Below are 16946 nucleotides of genomic sequence, written 5' to 3'. Positions count from 1 at the left end.
CGCCATCGTGCCGAGACTTGGGATAATAGTGTAGGAATGGATATTCGTACACAATGAACGGACCTATCTGCCGTTGTGTCTGTGAAGGAATGTGGCCACGCATGGGCAGGGTGCGTCTCTCGTCTCGTGTTCGTTGCACCAGTGGTGAGGGACAGGTGTGTGCCCAAGTCAGCGACAAGAGTGGTGAGGGACAGGTGTGTGCCCAGGTCAGCGACAAGAGTGGTGAGGGTCAGGTGTGTGCCCAGGTCAGCGACGAGAGTGGTGAGGGACAGGTGTGTGCCCAGGTCAGCGACAAGAGTGGTGAGGGACAGGTGTGTGCCCAGGTCAGCGACAAGAGTGGTGAGGGACAGGTGTGTGCTCAGGTCAGCGACAAGAGTGGTGAGGGACAGGTGTGTGCCCAGGTCAGCGACAAGAGTGGTGAGGGTCAGGTGTGTGCCCAGGTCAGCGACAAGAGTGGTGAGGGACAGGTGTGTGCCCAGGTCAGCGACAAGAGTGGTGAGGGACAGGTGTGTGCCCAGGTCAGCGACAAGAGTGGTGAGGGACAGGTGTGTGCCCAGGTCAGCGACAAGAGTGGTGAGGGTCAGGTGTGTGCCCAGGTCAGCGACGAGAGTGCCGAGGGTCAGGTGTGTGCCCAGGTCAGCGACGAGAGTGGTCATGGTCAGGTGTGTGCCCAGGTCAGCGACAAGACTGGTGAGGGTCAGGTGTGTGCCCAGGTCAGCGACAAGAGTGGTGAGGGACAGGTGTGTGCCCAGGTCAGCGACAAGAGTGGTGAGGGTCAGGTGTGTGCCCAGGTCAGCGACAAGAGTGGTGAGGGACAGGTGTGTGCCCAGGTCAGCGACAAGAGTGGTGAGGGACAGGTGTGTGCCCAGGTCAGCGACAAGAGTGGTGAGGGTCAGGTGTGTGCCCAGGTCAGCGACGAGAGTGCCGAGGGTCAGGTGTGTGCCCAGGTCAGCGACGAGAGTGGTCATGGTCAGGTGTGTGCCCAGGTCAGCGACAAGACTGGTGAGGGTCAGGTGTGTGCCCAGGTCAGCGACAAGAGTGGTGAGGGACAGGTGTGTGCCCAGGTCAGCGACAAGAGTGGTGAGGGTCAGGTGTGTGCCCAGGTCAGCGACAAGAGTGGTGAGGGACAGGTGTGTGCCCAGGTCAGCGACAAGAGTGGTGAGGGTCAGGTGTGTGCCCAGGTCAGCGACGAGAGTGGTCAGGGTCAGGTTTGTGCCCAGGTCAGCGACGAGCGTGGTGAGGGTCAGGTGTGTGCCCAGGTCAGCGACGAGAGTGCCGAGGGTCAGGTGTGTGCCCAGGTCAGCGACGAGCGTGGTGCGGGTCAGGTGTGTGCCCAGGTCAGCAACGAGAGTGGTCAGGGTCAGGTGTGTACCCGTGCAGCCGCTGAGTGGCTGGTGCAGCACAGCCGCGATGCATCACAATGGCCAGGCGTAGTCCCAAACTACTGTTCAGTCGGTGATTGGTGAAGGCCCGCTCACTACTCAATGTAATCATTAGCATCATTATGGAGAATAGAGGTAACTAACTAAGCAGACGATGCCTCCATCCCGTATCTGTCCCTCCACGTAAAAATTTTGTTTTTTTTACACATCTCATCGGCGACACTGTTTAATACAAGTACAATTGTGGACTGGTTTCGACATTCAGCGTCTTGTCAGCAGTCAGGCTTGTTTAAACCAATGCTGGTGAACTGCCAGATGTTTGAAGACAATGACCCCCTTTATTCGATGTGGATACTAATTCGACACAAGTGGTGCAGAGTTTTCTTGTCGTCATCCAGCGCTGCTGCTGCTGAGAAGATGCATTCCCAGCATGCCGTGTGGCCGTTGGGATCTGTAAAAGAATATTTAAAGATGTCACTGTCAACGGAGTTGAGGACGGGGAGGAGGTCTGGTGAAGGTGCGTGGTGATGATTGCGTGTCAGAAAGCCCACAGCTGGCTTTGGGATTATAATTATCAGACTGATTGAGAGTGCTCTGCCTGCCTATTGTTTGTGCGCCAGCTTTGCCTTCACAGCACTCAAACAAGCCCATCCGCGTCCCATATTTATTTTAGTGCTGGGATGGGAAACACAAACCTGGCAGTCGCATATACACATTAGGGGAGCCAGACCCAATGTTTACAAACACGCGCCTGGGCAGACCATTATTAATATCTCTATATATATAATTTGTTGAGTGCAGGAAAAAGTTACGCACCTTTTATCTGCCAGCCGTATTTACCTATTTGTGTCCATGTACTTACTGTACCTGCATTCCTGGGCTCAAGGGTTGATTGAGTGGTCTGCACCGTGTGCCAACAGACCCACGTGTGTTTTTGACGGGCGTGGCGCATCGGAAGCGAGGGTTGGTGGACCATGCGTATTTTTTTTCAAAACCCGCTGGGCAGCGAGATGGCCAGAAGATGCCAGTGCATCATTTGCATTTGTGGGCGGAAACCTTTCTCTGTGCGTGCTCTGGATTCCTCCCATACTAAGCAAAACACGATTTAAATTAACATCGTTGGAATAGGGTTCACCTGAAAAGTCTCGATTAATTCAGGCTTTTCCGAATAAATAACCATCTCCAGTCCTTGTTAATCCACTTAGGGATGAAGGCCTCCCCGACTCCCTGCGAGTCTTGGTGGTTGCTTGACATTGTCTCAATTTGCTGGTCAATGCAAGGTAAGGAAGGTGGGAAACATGTAGATGTGGGGGCAGTGATTGGGCTTTGCTGCACGCTTCTCTGCTGCTAACAGTGTAGCCACAGAGCCGGTAATACCCGCGATGCATGGTGGCCACCAATTTCTAGCACTATGAAGGCTCAAATCCTGCTTAGCTTCTGAGATATGACGAGATCGGGCGCATTATGGATAATGTGCTTGTTGTTAAGCACATGGCATTTCTATCGTGTCGTGACTATTGCGGGGTTTCCCAAACGTGAGTCCCCATGATGCACCGCGGTCCGTCTTTCGCCGTCAACTAATCGGCATTCAAATTCAAATGAAGTCGTTACATGCTGCATGCACCCGATGATTGCTAAACACGTCTTGCGCGACACAGAAAACGCCGATTTAAAACGGAACTCCTCGGCGCTCGCTGCTCTCTGTGGGACACGCGTACCGATCATCAGGCATGTGTAGTGTGCAACGACTTAAATTCAGTAAACCTGTGAAGGCAGACCATGGTGGGTCACGGGGGCAGAAGCTGTGGAACCGCTGCCGGGATTCGGCCGCCGTCGAGGGTTGGGTCGTGGCTGCCACCACCGGGGCGCGTGTTGTCCTTTTGCCTACAGGCGTCTCCGCTTGACCCCGGATCGCGTGATTAGCATTCACTGGCTGCGGCGAGGCTGGGCGCCGTCAGTGCCGCGTGCGCGCGTGTTCTGCTCGCCGCCGCTGTGCAAGGGGAATACTGAAGCTTTGTCGTGTGTGCACCGCGTGGTGAGGGACAGTTTGTTTTATTATCTTTATATGGCCTTCTTCTGTAAATCCAACACAGTGCTGCCTGTAAACAGGCACCCTAGTTAAACATTTATGAGCTTGTTCTCTCAAGATAATAGTACCTAAACTAAACCTGCAAAAGTTATGAAAGAATTGGCCCTCTTGACAACAATGTAACTGCAAACTTATCCTCTTGACCTCATCATTGATGCACAGCTCTTGCTTAGAAGGGGAGGCGCTTTATAAAATACCTTTACACGATCTACAAAGTAGCACCATTAAACTCCATAGGGTGTTTACTCGGGCTCCCTTTAATCTCCAGACATACATACATACAAACGACTTGATGTGGGCAATTCGTTTGACCAATAAGGAGTACACAAAGGCCTACTGATGGGGAGGATGCCTTGGTCATAATATGTCTGCATAGCTGCTCCGGCATCACCATGAGCGGCGATGTGAGCTACCCACAATGCCGTCACCAGCAGTGCTGCTTCCCAATCTCCCCTCTTATAAGGTGGTGAGAGGGGCCCAGCTCGGGTTGCGACCTGTCCGGTTTCACGCGAACAGTCCGGGAATTGGCATCTGTGTGTGGGTGGCAGGAAGTGATTTGTACCGAGATCTGGTACCGGTATTGTTCTTGAGCTGCAATACTTTACACTGCATGATCTTGATAGACCCCTAGGTTGACTAAGAAATACGTCTGGTATTAGTCTGTGGTGGAAAAGGTGGCAGCCCTCGGGCCAATAGACGGCACACAGAGGACCGCATTGCCGCCCCTTGTCTGCCTGTCTGCTGAGTGCCCAGGCTATTCTGGGCGCCATAATCCTGGAGCCTGGGCAGCGTCACATGACACTTTTTATTTCAATAAAAATAACCCATAAAGCACGGGGCGGTGACAGCATCGGCGTGTGGGCCCCTCACGGTCCTCGTGCTGCCCTTGGAGGGACTGAACCCGGGCGCGGTGCCCACTTCGGGCTCAGCCAAAGGTTGGCACTTTCCCCTGGAGACAATTAGCCTGCTTCTTCCAATCATGCTAATTAGGGAGTGAATTGGTAAAGAGAGTCTAATTTAATTTACGGGTTAGAATGGAGCATGACAGATGGTGGATTGGTCAAGTCGCGGTGGGTGAGACCTCCATGTGTTCAGGGAGGCATCCTCAGATGTGGGAGCAGTTGGTATGACCACCCAGAGGTTCCTGGAGGCCCAGGGCAGGATGCCACTTGGGGCCCCCTTATTCATTAGCGACAAAAGTGGGCCCCTGTATTGGAGAAAATTGCCCCTTTTTGCCCCACCCTCTAGCTCTGGCAAGAGGTCAAAGGACATGGGGCTCAAAGGGCGCAGGGCTCAGTCACTCGCTCATTGGTGGTCAGTCGAATCCTTATCACCCTTATATTACTACTACCATGGTTACATTTCCCATGAACTTCACTCTTTGATTCTTCCACCCATGTTGAGGACTCGGTCTCCTAGACTTATTATTTCGTCTCTTCCACACTGTGTTCAACCAGTAATGCAGGTCACAACAATGCACTCACTCAACCACCACAATGCAGGTCACAACATTTATCTTTCTGCGTCTTCCCTGGCATTGCTCCACCTTGGAATTCCCTCCCATCGTCTATTTTCCCTCAGCTCTTACAATAACCTTGCTCAGTTCAAGAATTGCATTAACTCTTTATGTATTGCAATTTTGATAGTGCTTGTTTAACACGTAGGCTTTCGCGACCAATATCATCCATAATATAGGTTTTTTGGGTTAGATCGCGTAAATATATAAATGTGTCGTTAAAACCCGCCACCACCCGACACAGCCAACTAGTAAGGGTTGTCACGTAAACAGAACGTGGCCAATTCGTCACTAGTACAGCATACCGGTGTGTAGTGTATTGTGTAGCGTATAGTGTAGTATACTAGTACAACACACCGGTGTGTTGGAGAGCCAAGCCACAACATGTACAATCCGAGTACGACGTTTCGCCAATAATTATAATTAGCTTCATCAGGCGACAGCCAGATTTTCTAACTATTTCGTTCCTTATATAGAGGAACGACACATCTATTTTCGCAATCTTACCTCAGAAACCTCTATTGTGTTTGAGAGTGCTGTTTGTTGCTGGCCATCTGGTGTTTTGGGCCTGTGCCCAACTGTGTGGAAATATAAAAAAATCGACAGCAGTGGTGCATGACTGTTTGTGTAGGCCATGCTGCACACCTTGAGCTCCACTTTTTATTCATCTGCAGTTCACAGCTCATATCAAGAAGCAGAGGCTTTGGTTGAATCACGTGCAGAGGAAAACATTGGCTATCACTTGTGCTGGAAGCATTTGGAAGGCTCACTGCTCTGTTTATGCAAACGTCTGGTACGTATTAATGCATTCCATTGCTGCATGAAATTCGTGCAAAAGATAGTTTATGTTATAACGATGCATATAAATTGTGGCTGCTCTCAGCCATCGTATGACTGTTTCAATTATACAGTGTACTGTTTAATCTTCACACAGAACCCAAACACGGTTTATGGTAAGGCATTTCTTTTTGTTAATCTGGAAAAAAAATCAGCTTGTTTACATGGGCCCTGAGGTTAAACTCCCCTGGCAGGGGTTACAATGATAGCGGTTTTGGTGGCTGTTCTTGACTTTAGTCGCGCAGCGGAAAAGTTTGTGATCGTACCGAGACCGAGACACACGTTTGACCAGAGGTCTGGCCCTCCCTTTTCCTTCCCCCCTCGGAGGCCTTCTGTGGTCTGCGCTGCGGTTATATAGGGCCAGAGGGGAGTGACTTGTGAGTTTTGACTACTTCCCTTCTTAGGCAATTGAAGGGCTGACGGAGGCAGTGAAAGTGGGGGCGCTGAGTGACCGAGGCGGCCCGAACACGCGTCGCGTGGATTAGGGGGCAGGCGTGTTTTGTGAATCGCACTAAGGCCCCCTTAACAAAACAAGACAATACACGCGTCACATGCATACAGTTCAAAAGACGTGTCATTAGCAACACAACTAAGTACAAACATTCCTTTTGTCTGCCCGCTCGGCAAGAGCGGCACTGGGGAAGGAGGGGAGGGAGGGAGGTTGGTTGTGATGTGGGAGCAGGGCTGGTTGTGTGCACAGCGGCAAGTTTTCCGCGCCAGTGTGAAATGCAGCGGCCGCCCTGGAAAATCATTCTGTAGCCAATCGGAATCTTGCCTTCAGGGCAGTGCCCTGACTCTACCCCTAACCTGAACCCAGTCTTTGCCTCTGTCCCCGCGTCACATACATGGTCATGGCGTGCTTATTCGCATACTCGTTATTGCACTCAGTGAGCCACACAACCTATGCTCATTCGTGGCAGTGGCATGTATCACTCCACTTCTCGGCTTTTAATCGGATTGGCCAATAAGCTGAGTCGGGTAAGTGACAGACAAACACACACCTCACCAATTGCGTGGCCAGAACGAGTAGAAAACAGGATACGAGGGTTTTCAGGCAATGCCCCGTCTTTACAGCAGAGAGATGATGTATCTGGAGCAATCGCCATTTCCTCTGCTACGAAGAGAGATTTTCATAAGGCCACTGTCCAAAACGGTATGTATTATATATCACATGTGTTTTCCCTTTTAGGACCACAGCGTTATTGATGAATGTATAGAGTGCTTTGTTATTTGTGCTTGTGCACCACTGCCAATGCAGCAGCATATGCAAATAAATATGTTTTATTTGAATAAGTTCAGCAGCTTATGTGTTTCACAACAAGCCTCTCTTTACTGCCGACTACTGGCATTGTATGCTGTGACTCGTGTGTTGTTTTTACTCAAATTTTCGGAAGTGACCTGACCACCAATGATAGCTTAACGAAGTGGCTTGTCATGTAGACATTTATAGCAGGAAAATACTCTGAACGCGTGTTTCTGGATGTGGAAGGAAAAACCGTAGGATCCGGAGAAAAATCCTCGCGAGCTCAGGGAGAACAAATATGCAGGCATCAGGGTCGGAATCGAACCACAGCCTCCTGTATACCAGGCGAGGTAGTTAACATCTCGCCACCGTGGCGCCCCTACAGTGGTGTACTGATCATAACTGCATGTGATTGGATATCATTTGTCACGTAGATTATTTTGACTCGTCGCATTCTCTGCGTGCGAAACACACTTATTCTACACACTGTAGAACCATGTGTGATCTGGTTTACGGGCAGGTTTCGTCTTTTGGAAGGACGAACACATTTTTATTCACACTCACTCTCCCCATTGTTATTATAAACATATTAGCTAAGCATAGGCCTAAATGGCGACAACGTCCAGTGGGCAGCAACAAACAGCACTTTAAAAGTCGTAATTGATACAGAGTTAACACTTGTCTTAACTTGAGCAAGGTTATTATAGGAGCTTAGGAACAGGCGATGGGAGGGAATTGTGAAGTGCAGCAGTGCGAGGTACAAAGTCGAGAGAGAAGTGTTATGACCTGCAGTGTGGTGTTTGAACACAGCATGGATGAAATAAAACAGTGCCTGGTAAGAACCTTGATTGAAGCAAGTTGCACTTATTCAAGCAGAAGAATGAATGGAAACTCGTTAATGACGTGTCCTCCTCTTGTTTATGATTAAAGGCGGGGGGGGGGGTCCCAGGGAGGGGGGTCCCCGTGATGTCGGGCGTCCGCCTCTGGTTCCGCCGATTGTTAGGGACCTCTGAGGGCCCCACTTCTCTCTCCACCCTCCGGCACCGCTCCCTGGCTGCCCCCCGGGACGGGAAGGCAGCTGCAACAACAACAACAGGGTGCGCTGTTCGGAAACCCAGCGCTGCCCGGTGTCCGATTGGAAGTATTTTTTTAAGTAATGGGCCCCCGTGCGCGGCCCTTGTTAAGGTCACGGAATTACATGTGCGTGCCGATCGAGGGCGATCTGAGGCCAGAGGAGGCTCGTGACCGTGACCTGCTTCCAGATGTAAACCCAGAAGATAATAGGCCCACAGCGGCCGTAGGACAGGGGCGACCTCAATTGGCTGGGCCAGACCAGGCCCCCCATGAGCACAGCTGTGCACAGGGATTGTCTGTGCAGCAAGCAAGCGTCTGTGTGGTTGCGTGCAGCGATCGTTCGTGTGAAACTTTCATACAACTAGACGTGACTCTGCCTATTATGTAGATTGGTGCCTGGGTTTACCTGCGTAGGTTCGTGTCCCTGTCTCGGTGTCTGCGTGTCAATGTGTCAGTGTCCCTGCACCGGTGTCCTTGTCTCCGTGTCTTTGCATTGGACCTGACCACGGGGATATATGCACAGAAATTAACGTAAAAATAGGACGGCTCATACTGTTTCCACCACCACTGCCACCTCCAGATGTGACATGCACCACGCTGGGCAGATGTGCGAAACGCCTAGCTGGCATAAGCCTAGTGTTTGCACGCGTAAAGTTCTGGCTCTGTGTCCTGTGACACTACACTGTGTACTGTATCTGCGCACTGACTGCGAATACCGTGACTCTGATATTATGGTAATGTGAATGTGTGTGTACTGCGAGTGTGCATACGTACATTGTGCTCACTGAATATCGGCCATTTGCATCTCGAAGGAGCTGCGGGTATGCATGACCGTGCCACGTACACACATCCGCCTAATCTTAACCCTTATGCGAGCGAGCAAAGTGCCAACCCTGCACTTAGCGCAGCTCGAGTCGGATCAGGGTTACCTCGGTTATCGCAGAAGCAGATTTTGCAGGGGTCTCGCACTTGCGCCACAGTGTAGAGTCTACGTGTGCGACCGCAGTGCTCTGGACTTCTGGCCTCGGCTGGCACGTGCGGCACGCGCGTGTTTACCCTGGTGATTAATGACGAGCCGTGTTTACCCTGGTAATTAACCCCACAAAGGTAGCGGGGTCAACGGGGACCGCTCCATGGGGAGGCGCCGTGCCAGGCACCTGTCGTGGGGAATGCGTGCATGTGTGTGTAAGCGTGCGGACACTGGAAGCATCGTCTGTGCCCACGGCTTCACGGCCAGCGAGGAATGGGCACCGCTGGGGCCCAGCCCAGAGATGGCCTCCACTCTGAACATACAAGCAGACAGAGATGGGCTGCTGGTGGTGCGCAAGCCACCTTGGCTCACCTCTAGGGCACATTGATTGTTTTTTTAATCTATCAGTGGGCATGGGACAGCGGCACATGTGTGCTGCGAGTACTTGCGTGTCCTCGCCTCCACCGGGCTACCTGGAGTGGCGAATGGTGAGGGCTGCGTGGCCTCGCCAACACTCCCCGTGTGCGTGCGTTCTCGTCACGGTCGGGACACCGGGGAATCTACCTATGATGGGAAAGGGAAATCAAAGAGCAAGGCCGCCTATCGGGCAGTGGGGGCTATCGGCTCTCGGGCTATCGGGATATCGGGGACGCTGGCCTATGTGACTCTCTCGCTCTGTCGTCGCACGGCAGGTGCTGCGGGTTTGAGCGTCATGTCCACCTCATAGCGGAGATGCGATCAAAAACCAACGCGGCCATCGCGGGAGACCAGGAGTTGCTGGCAGGAGACACTTCACCTCGCCCTTCCCATTCCCTTGCTAATGACGGCAACGTAGCACGGCTAGTAAACACCGCATCGTGCGAAGTGCCGGCCGCCCTTGTCAAGCAGTCCTCGGTTCGCATGCATGTGAGAAATTTGAGCCCATTAACATGGAATGTTGGCACTCAACACCGCACATCCAATGTTGACCGGCATTCATGAGTAAAGATGTGCGCAGCAGCCCCAGGGGCCTACAGTTGCCATTTGTGCGTCTGCCACAACCACCCGCGCTCTATTTTGCTCTGCCGACCCCCTTCCGTCGGGCCCGAGCGGAGAGGAGGAGGCGGTGGGCTTGTAATGAGGTCACCTCACTCCTGCACTCCCTCGGAGTTGTGACGGCGCTGGTGGGGGGGCCCGGAGGGGCGAGGGCCCAATGAGCCGCATGCGCTTCCTCTTTCCCAGAGCGCCTGCCCCACTGTTGACGTGCCTCCGAAATTAAATTAAGAAATTGTGGCGCCAATTAATTAGTGGCCAGTTGCTGACATGTGTGGGGTAATTGGCAACATGACTCCTTGCGCCCACGTTTAGCCTGTGTTCGTCTCTTCCCCAGCCCCCCCCCCCCCCGTGCACCGCAGGGAATCGAGTGGCCGAGTTTACCACAATGGAGAGAGGGGTTCTGGCCCTCATCACCGAGTCTTTGGTGGCGGGGGCAGTAGGGAGATTCTTGAGCCCTCTGGCCCTCTGGCCCAGCGCCGCCTTCATCGCGGGTGGCGGCTGCGAATGCCGTGACTCTGTGCCAAGAGTGACACTGCTCCTAATGTGTCGGTGCATGCAGGGGCCGTGGCCAACGATGGACCAGCCATGGACAGCGTGTTGCCCCTGCTCAAGGACAAAGTGGCCTATCTCTCTGGTGAGAATATGAGTGCCCTCTGTCCGTTTGAATTTTGTATACAAGCAAGAGTCCCATACACACAGGCCGGCGTGTGTGTATGTATGTATCTGCTTGTGTAATGTGTGTGTGTGTTTGTGAGCGGTTCTCAATCCGCTTGTGAGTTCATAATCTGGCAGGGGGTTGACTCGGCCTATTATCTCTCTGGTGTCGATATGAGTATTCTATTGTGGGCAAGTCACCAGTGGTTGTCCTCTGGATCGACTGGGGAATTTCCACTACTGGCTCAGGGCTGTAAACAAGAGATGAGTGCCACCTCAATGGTCACTTGAGCTGGACGTTAGGTGGATCCGAGATCACCTGGGTCTGCTCTTGGACATCCTGCCAGCGAACCGCTAACAATTCATGTGACCTTAAAGTGCACCAAGCCTGGGACAGGCTGTTGTGATGTCATCTCGAATTGGTGGTGAAATGCTGGCGGTCTGTGTCGTTTTTTGGTTAGCACACCACTCCAAACCCGGCGCTCTGAGTTTTATTTCCACTCAGAACAAGCATCAGTGGCGAATATTTAAACTGGTCCTGTGCCTCCCCTACATTGACTCAGCCTTAAATGAGTACCTGGTGAGATGTGTAAACATCACCATTGGGATGGCATAGGCAACCAGGCGTGGTGCTGGCCACCCACCCCTAAGGGCACCATGCTGGCCTTCATAGTTGCTCATTTACTGCACTTGCCCCAACCGTATGTGAAGGCTATACGGGGTATCTATGTCTCTATGCGTCGTGTGACTCAGGTGGGAGAGATCGGCAAGGAGGCCCCATCATCATGTTCCCAGCGCGTGGCAGCCTGGAGCGGGCCCGGCCTGATGATCTCCGAGAGCTCATCGCTTACCTGGCCAGCGTGCCCAGGTATGCCTTCCAGAACCATTTAAACTTGTAATTCATCGCAGCCGCTGCACGGTATTCACTCGCTCGTGAAGAAAGAGAAGGACTCAAGAGGCACATGGAGGAACCAGAGAGCGGGAAGGCCGCAACCAGGCAGTGAGCTACCGCCAACAATTGACCAAGCTCTGTGGTCCTCTAAATAGGAAGGCCTATCGGCCATTTAATGTGGGAGGAGACGGGAGTACCCGGAGAAAACCCACGCATGCGAAGGTGAAACACTCTATTCCATACAGATGGAACTGGTGAGTCCTCTTATTTGTTGTACCGCCGTCCCCGTGTGGGCCAGGTTATGGCACCGCCTCGATGCCCACGGGGAAGGGAGTTTCACATCTTTTGTGTAATCCATCAACCCTCATTGCCTCCACAGTGCTGGATTACAGGCATGCGTAGCCATCACAGCCTGGCAAAGCAATAGCCGTGCCCTAGTGCTCCATGCCTTAACTCTATCCATCCTCAGGGTAATCCACGCCCTTTGTGTAAGTGTGTTGTTTGTCTGTGTGGGTCGTGCGTCGCTGCGTACGTCTGCTGCGCGTCTCCAGCGAGGAGGCGGGCCGGCGCGGCTTCACGGCCGTTGTGGACATGCGCGGCTCCAAGTGGGAGGGCGTGAAGTTGCTGCTGCGGACGCTGCAGGACGCGCTGCCCGGCCGTGTACATGCAGCGCTCATCATCAAACCCGACAACTTCTGGCAAAAGCAGAAAACCAACTTCGGCTCCTCCAAGTTTGAGTTTGAGGTGAGAGCGTCGAGACGACGGGAGCTGGGAGGAAACGCAGACGGCGGCCATTGTAGTTCAGGCACAAGCCGTGCAGGATAGGCCGGCATGGCCCGCACCGTGGCCCGCTGCTTCAGGGGCCACGTGGCTCGAAGTGACTGACCCCGCACCTGTACCTGCCTCCCCACCCCCGCCCCGTCAATGTCTCTTCCACGGTCACAGGGAAACAAGGCTAATGTATATTTGTACTAGCGTTGAACACGGCCGGCCAGGTGGCTCGGTGGTAGTGCAAATGGCTCATAATTAGAGGCTTGTGAGTGCAAATCCTTGTTGGGGGGGTTCAAATGGTCCTCCTTCCTCATCCGAAATGTCACCTATTATATATTTTTAGTTTTTGGAACCGTGATCTGAACTGATGTGTTGCATTATAATGTTCCACCGCCATCAAATTATCACAGTGAATGAGGCTTAAATGAGAGACACTATCCACCGCTCGTGTCTTCCTCTGTGTTGACCACGCGACATCGTGGCTCGAGTGTGTGGCTCCCTTACTCAGTGTAGCTCCTGTACCCCTGGCTACGTACGGTGCCAAAAAAGTTAAACATAAATACGGTAAAATGAGCCACACAGCCCAGTAAAAAGACGAGGATTTGCACTGACAGAGCAGTTGCTTAAACGCCTTGGCAACTCAGAGGGCCTTACATCATATCTCGTAAATTCCAGTGCCCTGCTATAGTTTAATAGTGGGGACCCAAGGTGGCAGCTGTCCCATTATTGCTTGCACAACATTTAGACGGCGCTGGTGTCGGTGGACGGGCTGGCACGGGTCGTGGACCTGGCACAGCTGACGAGCGAGCTGGACGGCTCGCTGGACTACAGGCACGAGGAGTGGCTGGAGATGCGGGGAGCAGCCGAGCGACTGGCAGGACGAGCGCGCCACCTGCTGTCCCGCCTCGAGGAGCTGCAGGTAACGGCACGTCCCTGCTGCGCTGCGCTGCCCATCTCTCCCCGTGCCAGGCAGCCTGGGTTGTTTCCTGTCATAGAGAAGATCCCCCGTGGGACTCTGTGGCATACACGATGAGCAGACTCCGCTTCCTCCAATCTCTTGCCATTCTGCTGCATTGTTTCTCATCTTCTCTGTATTGCTGTGTCCCCATCTTGGTAACAACTTTCCTCTTCGCCTGTTTCCATCACACTTGCATGTTTATATATTCCAGGGTGGCTCAGCTCTCTGGCCGATTTCCTTCGATAGATTATTTCTATTTTAAGTTCTTTCACTCCTGACTCATGCTTGCCATCGACAGAACAGCAAGCATGTGCGTGTACGACTGTGTCTCCAACGATTAAATTGGATCATCTGTTGTATTATTAGTGATGGATTCACATCCATGGAGGGCAATTGAGAGGCCATTGTACTTAGAACTCTCAGTCTTGATTTGTTTTCTAAAGCCTCGTGTATTATTACTATGTTTTTTTGACTCGGGAAAGCCTGACTGAGTCTCAAGAACACTTTTTCAGGATGGTTCTGCCAAGTTTTTGCAGGAGGGAGCCTTGACTGTTCATGGATTTGTATAGAGTAATTGTAGATTATTTTTCAAATTTAGACCATGACTCCAACAGACAATGGCGTACTCTTTGCGAATTACATCACAGGCTCTTTAACATCCATCACGAAATAAGATGGTGCGTAGTATTTTTACACGCTTTTATTTAACCCACTCCGTCTTTTGTATCCTCAAAAAAAATCTTGTAACTAAATTTTTACCCACTTCCCAATGTGCTATCGACTGAAAACTTGAAATACCTACGTCATACTGATGACAAGACTATATTCTATCATAAAAAATTTCAAAACATATTTTTTATCATTTTACATGCTTTTATTTAACTCACTCTGTCGTCGTATCCTGAAATATTGTTACTCAGTTTTAACCGTCTTCCCAATGTCGTATCGACTGCAAACTTGGTATAGGTATGTCATACTGATGACAATACTATATTCTATCATTAAAAACAAAATTAAACAACCTTTTTTTAACGGCTCTAATTGTCCACGCTCAACTCACGTTGCCTGTAAATCACCACGGTCCCCCTTACGTTACTGCAAGCCTCGGGGAGCCACGCCGATGGGCGGGAGTTGTGGAAGGAGGGGAGGGGCGATGGGGGAAGGGGGCAGTGGGAAGGGCAGCTCAGACAGTACATTTCATTAAAGCGTATTTTTTTAAAAGTATTTTTAAATATTTTATTATGGATAATACACCTGGAGTTATGGTTGGTTGAATCCTTGTGTAAGGGTATTGATGTAAAAAAATCTGGTCTCAAGTTCCTCTGTCTTTTGTCAATGCTGTCCATTCCACTGAGATCTCATTCTTTCCATTTGCCATCCACATTGCTATCTCGGGGAGTGTTCCGCTCACGTGGTTGATGAATTCTGTCATCATGTAGCTCGAGTTTAGTTTAAAATCTTTTAATCTCACTAACCTCCTGTGTTAGATCCTATGTGTTGATTCACATAGATCCTATGTGTTGATTAGGCAATGCTACATTCTCAGTGTTCCATTCCCAGTGCGAAGTACAAATTGCTATTACACAGGTTCAGAAACACTGTGGTCATTAATAAATTATATAGAATTAAAGATTAAAAGTGCACAAAGAAGCATGGAGAGAGATGCATGCTTGGATTAAACATTGTGAGACAGAGAGGGGAGCAAATGGATTAGTTATCATACACAGATTAATGACGTCATCAAAACTATCAAGAAAAATGAAGTGGGCTTGGGCAGGACACGTCGTTGGAAGGAATGATGAATGATGGTCAACAATAATAACGGAGTGGCAGCCAAGGAATGGAACGCGTTTGAGAGGACGCACACCAAGGAGATGGAGCGATGAGTTAAGTTCCATATTCAGGTCCTGGGTGGATTGTTGCATTTCAGGATCATGAGTGGTGGTGGTGGCTTTGGGTGAGGCCTTGATCCAGCAATGCATTGATCATGGCTGAAGATGATGATGACATCCGGAACACATCTTGCAGACGCTGCCGTGCGGCATTCCATCCCAGTGCGTCACGACAAGATTAGCGGTCAAAGAATCACTGTGGGATTAGCGGTCAAGGGCAGGCGAGTGCAGCTGCAGAGCACGGTGGGCAGCGTTGAGACTGAGTCAGGGGAGGGCTGAATTCTCTCCCTAAGTCTGACGCTGATACCGGGGCAGGCTCACATTCTGCTTGTTCCTCTACTTGGCCCATTTTACACAAGAGGAGAGCTCCGTAACCGAGACCGGCGGACGCAACGCGGGACAATGCGGGACCCTGGCTATTTAGCCGTACACGACAGGCGCAAAACACATACGTAGGCGTTTCTTCCACACGGCATTGCTTTAATACTCACTAACCCCGGACCGGTTTTAAACATGTGTCGTGACATCGTTGCATGTCACGACATGAAGCCAGCCTGGAAGAGGCACGGCGCGCGATGCATCGACATCGCAGACAACACTGAAGGTAGATGCAGTACCAGCCCTAGCGGGGCTCGGGGAGCACTGACTGACAGCAATAGATGGCACCACGCACTGCGTGCAGTGCCAGCCCCTACAGGATAGGGTGCGTGGGTGCCAGCCTCGGAACGAGGTTTCAGGGGGCCGTGGCACTCGGGTTGACCCCGGAGGACACGTGACCGGAGGTGTCTACCTGGGGACCCCCAAAGGGGGGTACTGGGGTGACCACGTGTTGAGTTGGAGATCTTCCTCAAGGATTCCAGAAGGTGGCCGTGGCTAGGGGCGGAGCGAGCCCCACCACACAGGATATAAGCCGGGCCCCCAGTGGGACCGGCTGCTGTTGTCATCCTGAAGAAACCTTCGTGCTGCGTTCCTCATTCTGCAAGAGTCTCCAACATGTCGACCCGGACCCGAGCTGGGTCCGGTCCATGGTAGTTACTGTGTAATTAGTGTAGATAGCCTAGTGGTCCACCATCATAGCATGTTACCTCTTCTTGGTTTATTCGGTAAAGTCACGTAGAAGGGAAGTAATAAAATAATAAAAATAAAACATAAAATGAAACAATACTCACGACGTTTCGGCCACAACGCAAGCAGCCGTCCTCAGGTGAAGAATGAGACACTTCAAGCTAGGAACTTACATATAAGCTGGGTTGGGGGTGGTAGAAGAGCGCCTTAACAAAAAGAATGTGCATATCAAGATGAGTTTAGCATATACATGGGAAATGCGCAGGGGGCGGGGGGGCTTCAAAGTCATACCATGCCCACACACTATGCAGGATCAAGAGCACCAAGGGGGGTGCAGGGATTAGCATTAACAAAGGAAAGGAATGCCAATGATATGTAGCTGCAGTAAGGTATAAACTACATACAAAGACTAAAATATAAACTGCATAGCACCATCAGTATACTTACTATACTCTACAATAAGCTGAGTTACTAACGGCAAGTAATACATTACAATACTACGTCGTAAAAGTTATATAATATGCTTCCATCTAAACTTTATTCTCTTACATCAACCGAGCATATACCG

General features: G+C 51.3%; 1 protein-coding gene across 7 annotated transcripts in view; it reads left to right on the top strand.

The window, feature by feature from the left end:
- LOC144934390 (triple functional domain protein-like) overlaps positions 1–16946 on the top strand; it is a 100185-nt gene that overhangs the window by 4425 nt on the left and 78814 nt on the right. For all 7 annotated transcript variants that reach the window (XM_078860089.1, XM_078860093.1, XM_078860088.1 and 4 more), the window contains exons 2-5: positions 10706–10780; positions 11554–11668; positions 12244–12436; positions 13209–13382. In XM_078860089.1, coding sequence (XP_078716215.1) covers positions 10706–10780; positions 11554–11668; positions 12244–12436; positions 13209–13382 — 557 coding nt within the window. The remainder of the gene's footprint in view (positions 1–10705; positions 10781–11553; positions 11669–12243; positions 12437–13208; positions 13383–16946) is intronic.

This window comes from Lampetra fluviatilis, chromosome 10 (genome assembly GCF_964198595.1).
Source record: "Lampetra fluviatilis chromosome 10, kcLamFluv1.1, whole genome shotgun sequence".
Classification (NCBI taxonomy): Eukaryota; Metazoa; Chordata; class Hyperoartia; order Petromyzontiformes; family Petromyzontidae; genus Lampetra; species Lampetra fluviatilis.
Note: the sequence above shows the minus strand (reverse complement) of the source record. Positions and strands in the feature narration are given on the sequence as shown.